Source organism: Neltuma alba, unplaced genomic scaffold (genome assembly GCF_004799145.2).
Source record: "Neltuma alba isolate B1F8T4 unplaced genomic scaffold, ASM479914v2 tig00004449_pilon, whole genome shotgun sequence".
NCBI classification, from domain to species: Eukaryota; Viridiplantae; Streptophyta; class Magnoliopsida; order Fabales; family Fabaceae; genus Neltuma; species Neltuma alba.
The window spans coordinates 66,651-78,768 of record NW_021633711.1 but is presented as its reverse complement, the minus strand read 5'-3'; the positions used below and the strand labels follow the sequence as shown (position 1 = coordinate 78,768).

The 12,118-nt window shown below is 37.4% G+C and overlaps 2 protein-coding genes across 2 annotated transcripts; one reads left to right on the top strand and one right to left on the bottom strand.

The window, feature by feature from the left end:
• Positions 1 to 1,845: 1,845 nt before the first annotated feature.
• Positions 1,846 to 8,638, bottom strand: LOC114744795 (AMSH-like ubiquitin thioesterase 3). Its single transcript, XM_028932949.1, has 14 exons — positions 8,403 to 8,638; positions 7,260 to 7,324; positions 7,066 to 7,141; positions 6,736 to 6,936; positions 6,354 to 6,454; positions 5,569 to 5,674; positions 5,431 to 5,477; positions 4,807 to 5,134; positions 4,571 to 4,660; positions 4,413 to 4,475; positions 3,766 to 3,840; positions 3,123 to 3,185; positions 2,496 to 2,548; positions 1,846 to 2,408 (listed from the first exon to the last, which is right to left on the bottom strand). The coding sequence occupies exons 1-14, from the start codon at positions 8,499 to 8,501 to the stop codon at positions 2,234 to 2,236; spliced, it is 1,542 nt and encodes a 513-aa protein (XP_028788782.1). The 5' UTR covers positions 8,502 to 8,638; the 3' UTR covers positions 1,846 to 2,233.
• A 2,283-nt stretch (positions 8,639 to 10,921) lies between these two features.
• On the top strand, positions 10,922 to 12,116 carry LOC114744802 (keratin, type I cytoskeletal 9-like). The gene is made up of 5 exons (XM_028932954.1): positions 10,922 to 11,000; positions 11,091 to 11,258; positions 11,304 to 11,446; positions 11,571 to 11,799; positions 11,893 to 12,116. Exons 1-5 carry the CDS (start codon positions 10,922 to 10,924, stop codon positions 12,018 to 12,020), a joined length of 747 nt encoding a protein of 248 aa, XP_028788787.1. The 3' UTR covers positions 12,021 to 12,116.
• Positions 12,117 to 12,118: the final 2 nt, after the last annotated feature.

The following is a 12,118-nucleotide window of genomic DNA, read 5'->3' as shown; positions in this document are numbered from 1 at the left end:
TTTTTAATTTTTAATGACATATTTTGAAAACATTTGATTACCTCCTTGTTGAAGGATGCATCTATAATATTTGGAGAATTCTCTCTTGACCTTCTATAATAAGATTAAATTCATATAAAAATTGAGTTTGAGTATATTTTTTTTTAATAGATCAAAACCATGTTGGAAGAACTTTTTCTCGAATTTGGGCTTAATCAGCTTGAGTTAAAATTAGTCAAATTTCGTAACATTTTTATTTGTATAATGTATATCCATAATCCTAATATACTCACCTCCAGTCCTAATTATAAGACATTATTTGCGCTACAAACAATATCTATAATTAGGACCAGAAAGAAGGGGTGTAATGGTTGTTATATCTCATTACATTTAAGATGTTAAAATTAACTCCTTAAAGGAAAGGACAAGTACTGATTTTTGTAGAGAGGAAGAAATTGAAAGGTACGTTGATAATAAGTCAGCGTCAATGCCACTTCATGGTGGGTACGTGGATATTGAATAGGGTCACATGTATGATAGACTCATATCAAACGCCATGAACACGCCATTCAGGAACAGACATGACTAGGCCATTACATTTACTGGTTTCACCTAAGAAAACTTTTAAGAATTCAAAGCTAGAATGTGAACAACGTAATGCACTGGTGGATGAAAAGGTATTAAATGAGCACCCAGTTTTGGTGGCCTATACGATACGTATTGCTCTGTCCTAGTAGTTGCCTTTGGTTCCAAACAAATTTAAAGTGAGGAATGGTTTTTTTTTTTTTTGGGGCTCAGCCTCACATGCGGAAGACCTAACAGCCAGCCAGCAATTCCCACCAATTGAGAGGAATAGTGTGGCTCCCTTTTTAATTTGATGTGTTCGCATCAGTGGGGTTTTGTGGGGTAAGCAATACTTATTCTTTTGTTTTTTTTTTTTCCCCCCCAGTGATTCACTAGGTTGGTTAGTGGTGGATCCCAAGAGGATGTGCCATTCAAATTTCAAGCATGCTGGGCAGGCATGTCAGTAGTTTTGTACCAGATTTAAATCGATTTATCAACATGGATTCTCACCCTCAAAATTTCACATGCCTAGTTTTCTGGCGGACATATCGTGAGAGTTAATAAATATAAAAACCTTCCCACTTTCTTTAAGGGCCTTTCAGATGTGCGTAAAAAAATAAGAACTACTAATTCATTAATGAGTCCGTCGAAGATAAAGTCGCAAGAATGTCTCCTAGAATTCTTGCAGATGACACGTGTTACGGGGATTCCAACCGGATTTTGTAGTTTTGTCCTGGTGTAATACGTATTGAGAACATTGCACTTTTGTTAGAAAATGGGAATGCCACTTTGTGAGGGGGAAAAAGCAACAAAAACTCTTGATTTTGTTGGCCCTCAGCATGGTTAAAATAGCTAGTTTATACATCGCGCAGGCCTCCCAAACAGAAAATAGTATTTACACGGGGGTGAAGATATTGGAGCAGAGCATCTTTCCCGGCTCGGTGGGCAGAAGCAAACTCATGAACCGGTGAAAGTAGGTAAGTACTTTGAAATCATCAAACCAAACAGTGTCATCAAAGCTGTTGTTTTGGGGGTTTCCAATGTGAATAAAATGCACCATGCATAGGAAAAGATGGCAGTTTTTTTATTGTGGGGGGGGGGGGGGTTGTCTCTGAAACTAGCATAACACTTGGGATGGACTTGCTCCTGAGACCGATTTGCCCACCACATTCATTATAACTTCATAATGATCCATTACACTTCAGTTTTACTCCTTGTTCCTTATGATCAGTGAACCACCAAATAAACCACACCCCCCCCCCCCCAAAAAAAAAAGAAGAGGGAAAAAAAAAGAAAAAAAGAAGCGGCAAACTAACTACCATGAACATGTCTAGACAATGAATTCACCTTAACATTGAACCTGTAGCCTGTATCTGATGGCACCCGTCCAATTCATTGCACCATCTTGCGTGATAACAGTTGTCATATTTCTGGTTTCTCCACCTCCAATTTAATACCACTATTTACACAATCATCTTTCTTTTATGATACAATCATCTCGTGCAATTTCCCTGGCATGATACAAAATCTCGAGGTGGGCGATTAGTTTTCTCTAGCTCATTCACTAAATACAAAAGAATCAGCATGAAGTTCAATTTTCAAGATGACAGCCAGGTAAGCAAACATGCCGTTCTTGTTTAACTCTGGAAAGATGTTCTTCCGCGAGCCTGCAATCCTAGATTAATCATCTCTATCGAAGGTCAACAACATCAAACTTCAGGTTAGCGTTCATATAAACATGAGAGCAATGCTCATAAATTGGACTTCCATCAGACGGCTCTTCATGTGGATGAAATCCACGTTGCTGACAGTTGCGAATTATTGACACACCACCAGGGTCAGACAGATGAAATATGCCATGTGGACTGGATCACCAGCAAATGCAGAGTAATTAGCGACAGTAAAATATAATTTTAATAATTGACGGAGCAAGAACACAAAAGAAAATGCACCTTTTTGTATCAGTAGGGGCCATGACAATTGCAATTGCCTCCGGTAACATGATCTAAAACAAGGGCATAAAATATATTGTCTCAGCAAGATACAATCACAATAATATATAAGATTTTTTTCCCAAAAAGAAATTCTAAATGAAGCTGCTGACCAAAGTCAATGTAACCCTATCATGCAATCATAATTGAGGATCAAGTAGCTTATAGGTTCCTAAGGAAGCCACGAAACCCTCCCCCAAAAAATTAGCTATTGAGGTGGAAGAACCAACATGCTTAAGTACACTATTGAGCAGCCCATGCTACTCAATGCGGGACATAGGTATCCCATACTTCCTTGCCCTGTCAATATTAATTCACTGGGTTCATAAATTGGCCAAGAAACCCCCTTTGAAACCTACCATCCAAATCACTCATTAAAAAGTCTACATGAGGGAGGAAGAAAAGGATCGGGTTCAGTAAAATGGAAGAATAAAGAAAGCACAAAGTACAATATCAAAAAAGCTATAAAATTGAAAATCCATAAAGTAGAATTAAAAATATTGTTGCCACATTAGGGCCACAAAAGAACACTTCATTTTAACCTAAAAAGTGAAAAAGAGAGAAGAAACAAAATTATATTCCTGTTACCTGGTATGAGTAATGTGTATGGAGATCTACCGATGACATGAAACAAGTCTGTGATGGGTGTGTCTGTAGTCCAAATGAAAAATTAACAAGACAAAACAGGTGACATTTAAAGCTTTGATGCCAAAAAATAATTGAAAGAAATGACCAAGGGAAGGGGAAGAAAAAAAGGACAAAGACATAAACTATGCTACAAAATTTGCCACAGAAGCTTGCTCGTTCTCAAGAGCGCCTATCAATTACTTAAAAACTTCTAATACAATCATCCACAAATCAACATGTTAAGCGATCTCAAGCAGTATTTAGTAGCAGAAATGATCACCTATGATGTAGAGATGATAGATCCAAGATATTTAAATAGAAACATACAAATTCTTAAATTTGTTGGGGTCAAATATCTCATCTCAAAGCATTCCAATGCTACATAAATTCCTTCCCGTCAATTATATATTCCTTTTATTCTTACTAAACTTGCATCTGTTGCATTCTATGCAGTTCAATATAATTTCCAGTTAAGCTCTAAGCAGGACCAGATACATGATATAATTCTTGTTGCCACCTCACAGATACAAAGAACATATTCTTTGATAGAATTAAACTGAAAAAATAAGAGAACTTCCACCCATAACGATAAAGGAGCACTTACATGGATCCAGCCTAAAGGAAAAAGAGATAAACGGTCTTGAACTTCAAATATCTCTTCCTCATTCAATGTTTGGCACTGAAAAATAAAAGCAATTAGCTGCATAATTATCAAATGGGAGAATAATGAGAAAATATTGAAGAGTAAAAGACACAAGTAGATTAATCAATGATCAATAAAACTGCATTTCCTACAATCTTGTATTTCAAACTGTTGCGCATTGAATAATCAAATAATCCTATTTATGATCATGGGATATGATAATCAGTATCTTATTTCCGATAAGTGGCCATACCAATATTAAGTTCATTAAAATAGACAACAGAACTGGTTGTTTGAGTAAGATTCTCTCACACGGTCTACAATAGTAGCCGAGTTTCAAGCAATGCTTCCACGTAAGTAGTTCTGAGTTATCAATAATATCAATAGTAAACAAATGCAAGACCTCATCACACCTGTGCATCTCAAAGTCAATGTGGAGTTAAACATTATATTATTCACCACAATCAGTCTAATTGGAATTAGCCTCTACAAATGAAAGTTTCCCTTTTAAGTATTAAATAGTAAGGGATTAGATCATATTGTGATCGAGGGAAAGCAATATAAATCATAAAACTTAGGCAAGAACTTAAAGATGATTGTTTTCTTACCGAGTCAGAAGTTGATTCCTGCTTTGGGATTATGAGTGTAGTAATATGGAAGACCCTGTTTTTCTACAGCCCCACGGATTGCAAACACCAAAAACTATTATTAGAAATCAACATATGCAGAAAATGACAACACAATTTAAAGTTTTGACTGCTCTTACCAGGGACCCTGCAAGAACACCACAAGTCTCCAAGTTTTTCCGTGTATTTTCCAGAGCCAACCTCAAAAAATCATCCATCATTTTGACAGGCTGCAACACAAAGTTACAAAAAAGTAAGATGACTTTGACCCACTATAACAAACAAGCCAAACTAACTATGAAACAGAACAAGTAACGATAATGACCAAGAGAAGCGAAGAAACATATATACTTTCTAAAAGAATAATGGCACTTACAATATGCAGGTGCTGATAATCAGAAGGACCAAGTGGAGAATCCAAAGACTTAGCTGGTCCTGGTCTTGGATCTGCAACTTTTGAAGGAGGAATTGGGGTATATTCTGGCTGAATCTGAGCAAGAACTGGAGGAGGTGAAGGTTGCTTGATGTTGAGCAACTGGAAGTTACTGTCCCCCGATTCATTCAATAGAGGAGGACATGACTCATCAGCAGGATGCGACCAGCTTCCATCATCCAAGGAGAGCACTGACTCCATTGTGGACATGCCTGTTCCTGGATCACCCTCTTTAAATCCCACAAGATCATATTTTCCAGCCTGATTCAGACTATCAACATTGACAACAAAAATAAGAAGTGTTACAATTTCACAACTAGAAATATTTTGGGTAGAAAGCTGAATAAGACGTAGTAAAGTGACAATTAACAAATAGACTAATCTTCAAATACGATTGTTGTTTAAAGAAAGAACAATTCAGATAAAAGAAAACGGGCAGGGAACTTCCAGAAAGGAAGTACACTACAATAGCCAGTGAAAGAACCATTAAAATCATGCCAGAGCTTAGAAATGACTCTGGAAAAAGCCTCCTAATTTCATTCTGAAGAAAGAATGGATATTCCAAACCTTGAATTCTCAGCACTAGTCAAATCACTACTGCTTGGATATTGAACCTGCAAACATCCAAAATAATATCTATATTTTATTAAAAGCAAGCACTATCTTAATTTGCGAAAAAACTAGAATGCCACCCTGTAATAGTACCTTCACTCCTGCACTTGGTCCAAGCCACTGGCCCCGAAGACCATTTGGTCCCAAAAATGAGTGTCTGGATAGAGTCTCCTCCTTTGGTAGACGTAAACTAAGAGATCTGCACATTCCCGCAAGCAATTATCATATCTCATCATTAAGCATATGCCTACATATACTTTTTGAAAAAATAAACCTTAAAAAGTAAAATGTGCGGAAGACAATAAATATTTGTTGAATCAAATCACAACTCACAACATACAAGCTGCTGAAAACAAAGAGGGGGAGCCAACTGAAGATGTGTTCAGTGTGAAATAAACTTGATTTGCGAGAGAATATATAAGCAACCAAGATATGCAAATAAGGCATTGATATTTATTATGGAATACAGAGCTAGCATACAAAAATTCTTTCAAAAGCTATAACAGAAAACAAAATCAAAATCAAATACTAACTTCAAACTGTTCTCTTCTCCATTTATTCTTTGATTTTTCCTTTTGGAGGGATGGGGAAGAAGGTGGACACAAAGGAATGCGAACCATGAAACATGCAAAACTAAACTTATTTAGGCGCAAAAACCACAAAAAGAACACTGAGTATAAACAATGATGAAAAGATGAGTCAGCGCTCAGAACACCGAAAACCAGTCAACCAAGCTAACATTTGATAAGCAAAGTAATGATGTCCTGGGATGGCCAAAACCAAAGAGTCACAGTAGAAAAAAGTAGCTCTTACTCACATGCAGGCCTCATATATAAGTAGTCCAAAAGAATAGAATACAATAAGAACAAGAAACATACAGTTTCTGAAACTGCTTGTCATTAGGCACAGCATTTGAAGATACGTAATGACCAGCATTATTATTAAATTTCCATGAAGACTGTAGACCCAAGCCAGCAGGCTGCAGCAGCATCAAGCCCAAAACAGAAAACAGAGGAAAAACGAGTTAATAGGTATAAACCAGACGTAGGCAAATAAAGCACAAATATATGAAGTCTTGAGAATTAAACAACTGCATCACAGACGTGTCATGGTAATTCATAGGAAATAAATAAGTAAAAACAATTATAAACTCCCTCAAGAACACAATCTTGATCAGACAAAACGGAAAGCAAGAAAATAAATTGAACTTTGTGCAGCACACAGGTAACCAAAAAAAAGAATGCATTATCAATAGCTTACCTGTTTAGAATCCATTCCTGAGTAAGAATTATTATTGACAGCAGGCCATTCCAAAGATGAAGTCATTGAACTGTGCAAAGCCTTGCTGAAGTCATTAACTTTAGGAAATTGTGCGTCCCCATGTAACTCATTCAATTCATTAACCTTTTGTTTGAATTCTGGCTTCAAAGATTCAAGCTCATCCAGTACAGCAAACAATCTCTGAGATGGAAGAATCAAAGGAAAATAAAGTGATTACCACATATTCAGCTGTATTTAAAACCCAAAAAAAAAAAAAGGCAAGATAAAATGCATCCACCTAACAAAATGGCAAATGTTGTAGTTTCTTACCTTCTTATATGCAGCTTTTTGTTTGGGAAGTGAAGTTTGGTAATCTCGATGACATGGTATGGTTTCAGAAACCAAACTTAGAAAAGAAAAATAATCATGCACAGTTAGAGAAAAACATAGAAGCTTAAACACGATTTAACTGCAATCTTACTAGTTCAAAACTGAGGAAATCAAAGGATTTTTCATCATTTTACCTTGAAAATCTGAGAAGTATGATATACAAGTCAACTATATTGTTCTCCTCCCGGTAGATATTAGCCTGATTGCAAGAAATAAAACAATTAATCCATAAAATCACCAAGGAAAATATTGAAATCCAAAAGCAAGCCCCAAATTGCATAGGTCAAAGTTAATCTAAATGTAACGTAAACTCTACAAATTATGATAGCAAAGAAACGTTCTTCCTTGCAGATATGAGCATCTGTTTGCATGTGTCATACTCAATATAAAGATGTTTTTTAATTAAAAAAAAAAATCAATGAAAGCACCTCATCTGCGGCACCTGGGCCAATCTTAGTCACATCGTAGATATATCTTAATCTTCAGACTTGTTTGATAGAAATCCTATTTCTATTTTATAACATTTCAGCATACTTGAAGATGAAAAGCTTTCATATGCGAAGCACACATCTCATCCAGCAAAAGCAACGGTAATCTCGAGGTAATTGATTCATTCTTCAATCTACTCTCAACTGTGAAGGAAATTATTGATTTTGCCACATGGAGGTGATTGCCACGACTGGTTGTGTGGGTCAATATTTTTTATTACTAGCATCTTTCATTTATCAGTTGCAATAGATCCATCATTCTATTATTTTCCAAGTCCCGATTGTTTTAAATCCTCTACACAGGACCTGTAATCGGCTAATTATTCCATGTAAGTTCCTTAAACTCATCAGGACGTTGTCCAATCCTCGGAAGCAGGAGATCAAGTTTCAGTACTTTCCATCATTAGCTTATTTGAAATCTGCTCATTTTCTCTTATACCAATGACGATCAATGATAGCGTATAAAAATATAAACCAACAAACAATAGTACTAATATTCATATGGCTGCATATCAATTTCCTAAGGCGTCTGCCTAAGAAGCAGGAATAAAAGGACCACCATTGCTCTTTAACTTATGAATTTGTTATCCGTAATCACAAAAGCCCTCCTGCATATGCACGGACGAATCACTGGTTTCTCTTCACAGCTTCGAGAAACTTCGAGATGAAATCACTAATTAAAGAGAATTAAAACCCTAATATCCCTACAAATCGACAATTTAAAAAATACACCACGACAAAGAAAAGAGGGGATCAAAGACGCGCTGGAGAAGAAAATTCAAACGATACCTGTTTGAGAAGATTATCGGCAATCCGATAATAATAATGGAGGGGTATGCGATTGTCAACCTCCACTTTGCGGGCGACGGTGTTTACGTTGATCTTCATCTTCTCCGGCAAGGAACGCCAGTGCCCCAAAGCTCCAATTAACGATCCTGCGCGTCACGCGTCTCTGTTTCTCTATAAGCGAGAACGGCTCTGAGTCGAAAGAAGGATCAAACAGCAAAGCGTGGGAGTCAAGTCGGAGTGCTGAACCCGTCGTCGTTTCGGAGGAGAAAGCTGCGTCATGGACTCATTAATATGTCGATAATTCACGACATTGTGAGGTAACGGAAATCAAAGAGGTGCTTGACAAGTTTCAAAAATGCTTCTCGGAAATATTTTTTTGTAAAACGAGATAAACTCTTTCACATATTTACTTCATAAATCATAAAAATATTTTTAAAATTATGGTTTGGTTTCTATCCAAACACTTTTTAAAAGTTGAAACCTGCCTGTCATTTTCAGCCGCTTTTTATTTGTTTATTTACTAAAAGGAAAACTTTCTCCATTTTAATTATCATATATATGAAATTAGAAAAATTATGAATACCGGTCGAAAAATGAAATATGAGTAGCTTGAGTAATTTTTTTATTTAAATACCTTCATTTATCACATTGATTAGCCTTAAACTCAATCCTTGTTGATAATAGTTTTAGTATTTCTAAATCCTAATATATTACAAAATACCTCCAGATTTGTACTCCCAGATTAATGATTACACTGCCAAATTGGCAAACTCCTATCAATGTCAATGATCCATGACAACATCGTTGATCAAAAAAGAAAATTCCAATACAACATCCCAAGCTATAAAAGTATACGTATCATGTGAACATGTATGCTAAGAAATTATATTTTGAGTTTTATTCAAAATTAACATTAAAAAAAGTACGCATGTGATCTTTGTGATTTGATTTTTAGTGCGATATCCATGGTCTCTAAACCAATAATGGAATATTAACAATTCACAAACTTATAATTCAATTTACATAAAGTTAAAATTTTGTCACTTTTTTTAAACTAAATTTCACTATTGTAAGTAATCAGGAAAGGAAGGTGTGAAGGGGTCTATATATGAACATGAACAACCTGCTCCAATGGGTCTATATATGAACATGAACAACATGCTCCTATTTTCACTTAAATATAATATCAAGCTGCCTCAACTGTACAGAATTGCCGGGATGCAAATGGAGAGGTTGGGGAGGTTAATTCACATATTAATGTTGAAAATCCGAAACAGAGAGAATGCTGTCAAGCTCCGCAGAACAATTGGATCAATTAAACTAACTTCGATTGTACTACACGAAGCTTTGTTATCTATGACTCTAGTGGATGGTTTGTCTGATGGAGTACCTCAAATGTAAATCTGAATCTCCTTGCTAGCTAAATCAAAACCCCTTTTCATAGTCAAAAGCTTCTGCCACAGAACAAGTGATGACTAAATAACTAGAGTTGTACAGCTTGGGAGGGACCTTCAAAGCCCAAATTGTATTCCCTGAAGCAGAAGCAGAGTGACATGTGAAGTTCCAGTCCTTCCCCTTCCATCACTCAAAGACTTATCCCTTTTAACCTTGAAATTAAAAGACCATTACAACCTTGTACCCATCAAATTAAACAACACGACAGCCTAAAATGGGAATGGATCGAACAACCCGTTTCTCCTCCGCTGTGGATATTGTACTCCCCGGCCGAATAAAAAAAAGAACAATAGTGAAGATCAAATCCATTGCCCAAGTTTGTTTGGCGCAGTTTATTTATGTTGTAACATCTGATCATCTGTGCATGTTTCTTGTGATGTAGCACTTGAAGGTCAAGGTTCATTCTTGAAAAGTGAGTATCTCTTTACACTACTCGACACAAATACCAACAAAGTTAGTCCGGCTCCATAGCCGAGAGCTCAAAAGAAAGCAGATATTTCTACAAAGAAACCAACTGAATGATCTGTTAGTTCCCCCACGGTAAGAAATATGAACTTGTTCCATAAGAGAAGTTTAACTAAACATAAATGGAAAACTTTAATTAGGTTTGATTTACTGAACTCGGGTGAGGATATGTTGGTGGCTTGCCCTTGAACTGCCCCCATCCATCTCAGTCTCATCGCATTACCTTGGGTTTACCCGGCAAATACTCTAACGGGTCTCTCTTTCCAATTAAATTCACCAACCATGCCTTACAGTTTGTGCCAATATATTTATAATAATAACTGAATCATTTTAGCTTTGTCAACAGCCTTCAAAGACATTCTCATTCTCGTTTTTTAAAAGTATTGATTTTGATCATACTATTATATAAACAAAAAGGTTGTGGTAGGTAATATTGTTGGTCGCTCTACATTGAATTAACTTGGAAATCAGTACCTACTTAACTAACCAGACTGCTTACACGGGGAACTCTACCCTTAATTAGCTATATATTGCGATCCCATTGAATACTCCTTTTCATCATGAAGTAAAAGCATATCCCGCACAAGCTTCGATCCATTATGGCATTCCAAGGGAGTGTCAGACTCTGGACTGTAGCTTTACTCCTGCTTAACATCTCTCTGTTCTCTAAAAACTTTGGTACATATCCACAAAATGTTCTGTTTGGTTAATTTGTTCGTTGTTATTTTTGCTGAGATTGATCGATCGGTAATCTTTTGAGTTTGACAGGTATCAAAGCCGACGATGATGCAGGGCCTTGCGAGGACGGATACGGGGGAGCCGGGGGTGGAGCCGGAGGTGGCGGGGCGGGGTTTGGTGGTGCCGCCGGAAATGGAGTTGACTGTGGCAGTGGGGCTGGGTATGGCGGTAGTCCTGGAGGTGGACTTGGAGGAGGAGGTGGTGGTGGTGGCGGTGCCGGGTATGGTGGCGGTCCTGGAGGAGGTGGTGGTGGTGGGGCTGGGTTTGGTGGGGGTCGCGGAGGCGGAATTGGTGGTGGGGCTGGGTTTGGCGGCGGAGGCAGAGGCGGAGTAGCTGACCCTGGAGAAATCGCGTCCGAAGCCCTTCTGTGTTTGCATGATAAATACGTAAGCACGAAAAAAGCGATATTATACGTAATGTTTTGATTTTTGAAGATATTAATAGTGCTTAGAGGTTAAACAATTAGAGTAACTAAGGAGAAATATGTATATAAAAATAATAATGAAACAGCAGATATATAAGAGCTGCGAAGAATCAAGTAGACTGAACGAGAAAGGATACCTGAACGTGCCGCCGGAGAAGACGGAGGAGTTCTGCGAAGGGCCATGCGCGTCGGAGACAAGCTTGGTGCTGAGCTGCATAAAGAACACATTCAGCGACTTCTTGTTCGCCAACAAGGCAACCATAAAGGACGTCGAGGAAACTATCACAGCAGGATGTGGATATGGCCCTGAAAGAGGTAACCTTAATTATATAATTAGCAAATCTAATCACTGTACGTGGTGAGGGGATTAATTAACGATCATATGTGTGTGTGTGTGCGCGCGCGCAGGAGACTTCGATGTGGCAAAGCACATCCAGAATTATGGAGGAATTAACAGGGGAAGCAAAGGCGCCAATAATGTTCAACTTATATGGGTGATTGCCTTCATCTTAACGGGGGCTCTCGCTTTTGTATAAATTTTGATTTTGATGCTGCTCATCACTGCCCAATCAATTCATTTTGGTGTATGCATGGGTGCTATTATCATAATACATGACTGATTATTGTTTGAATC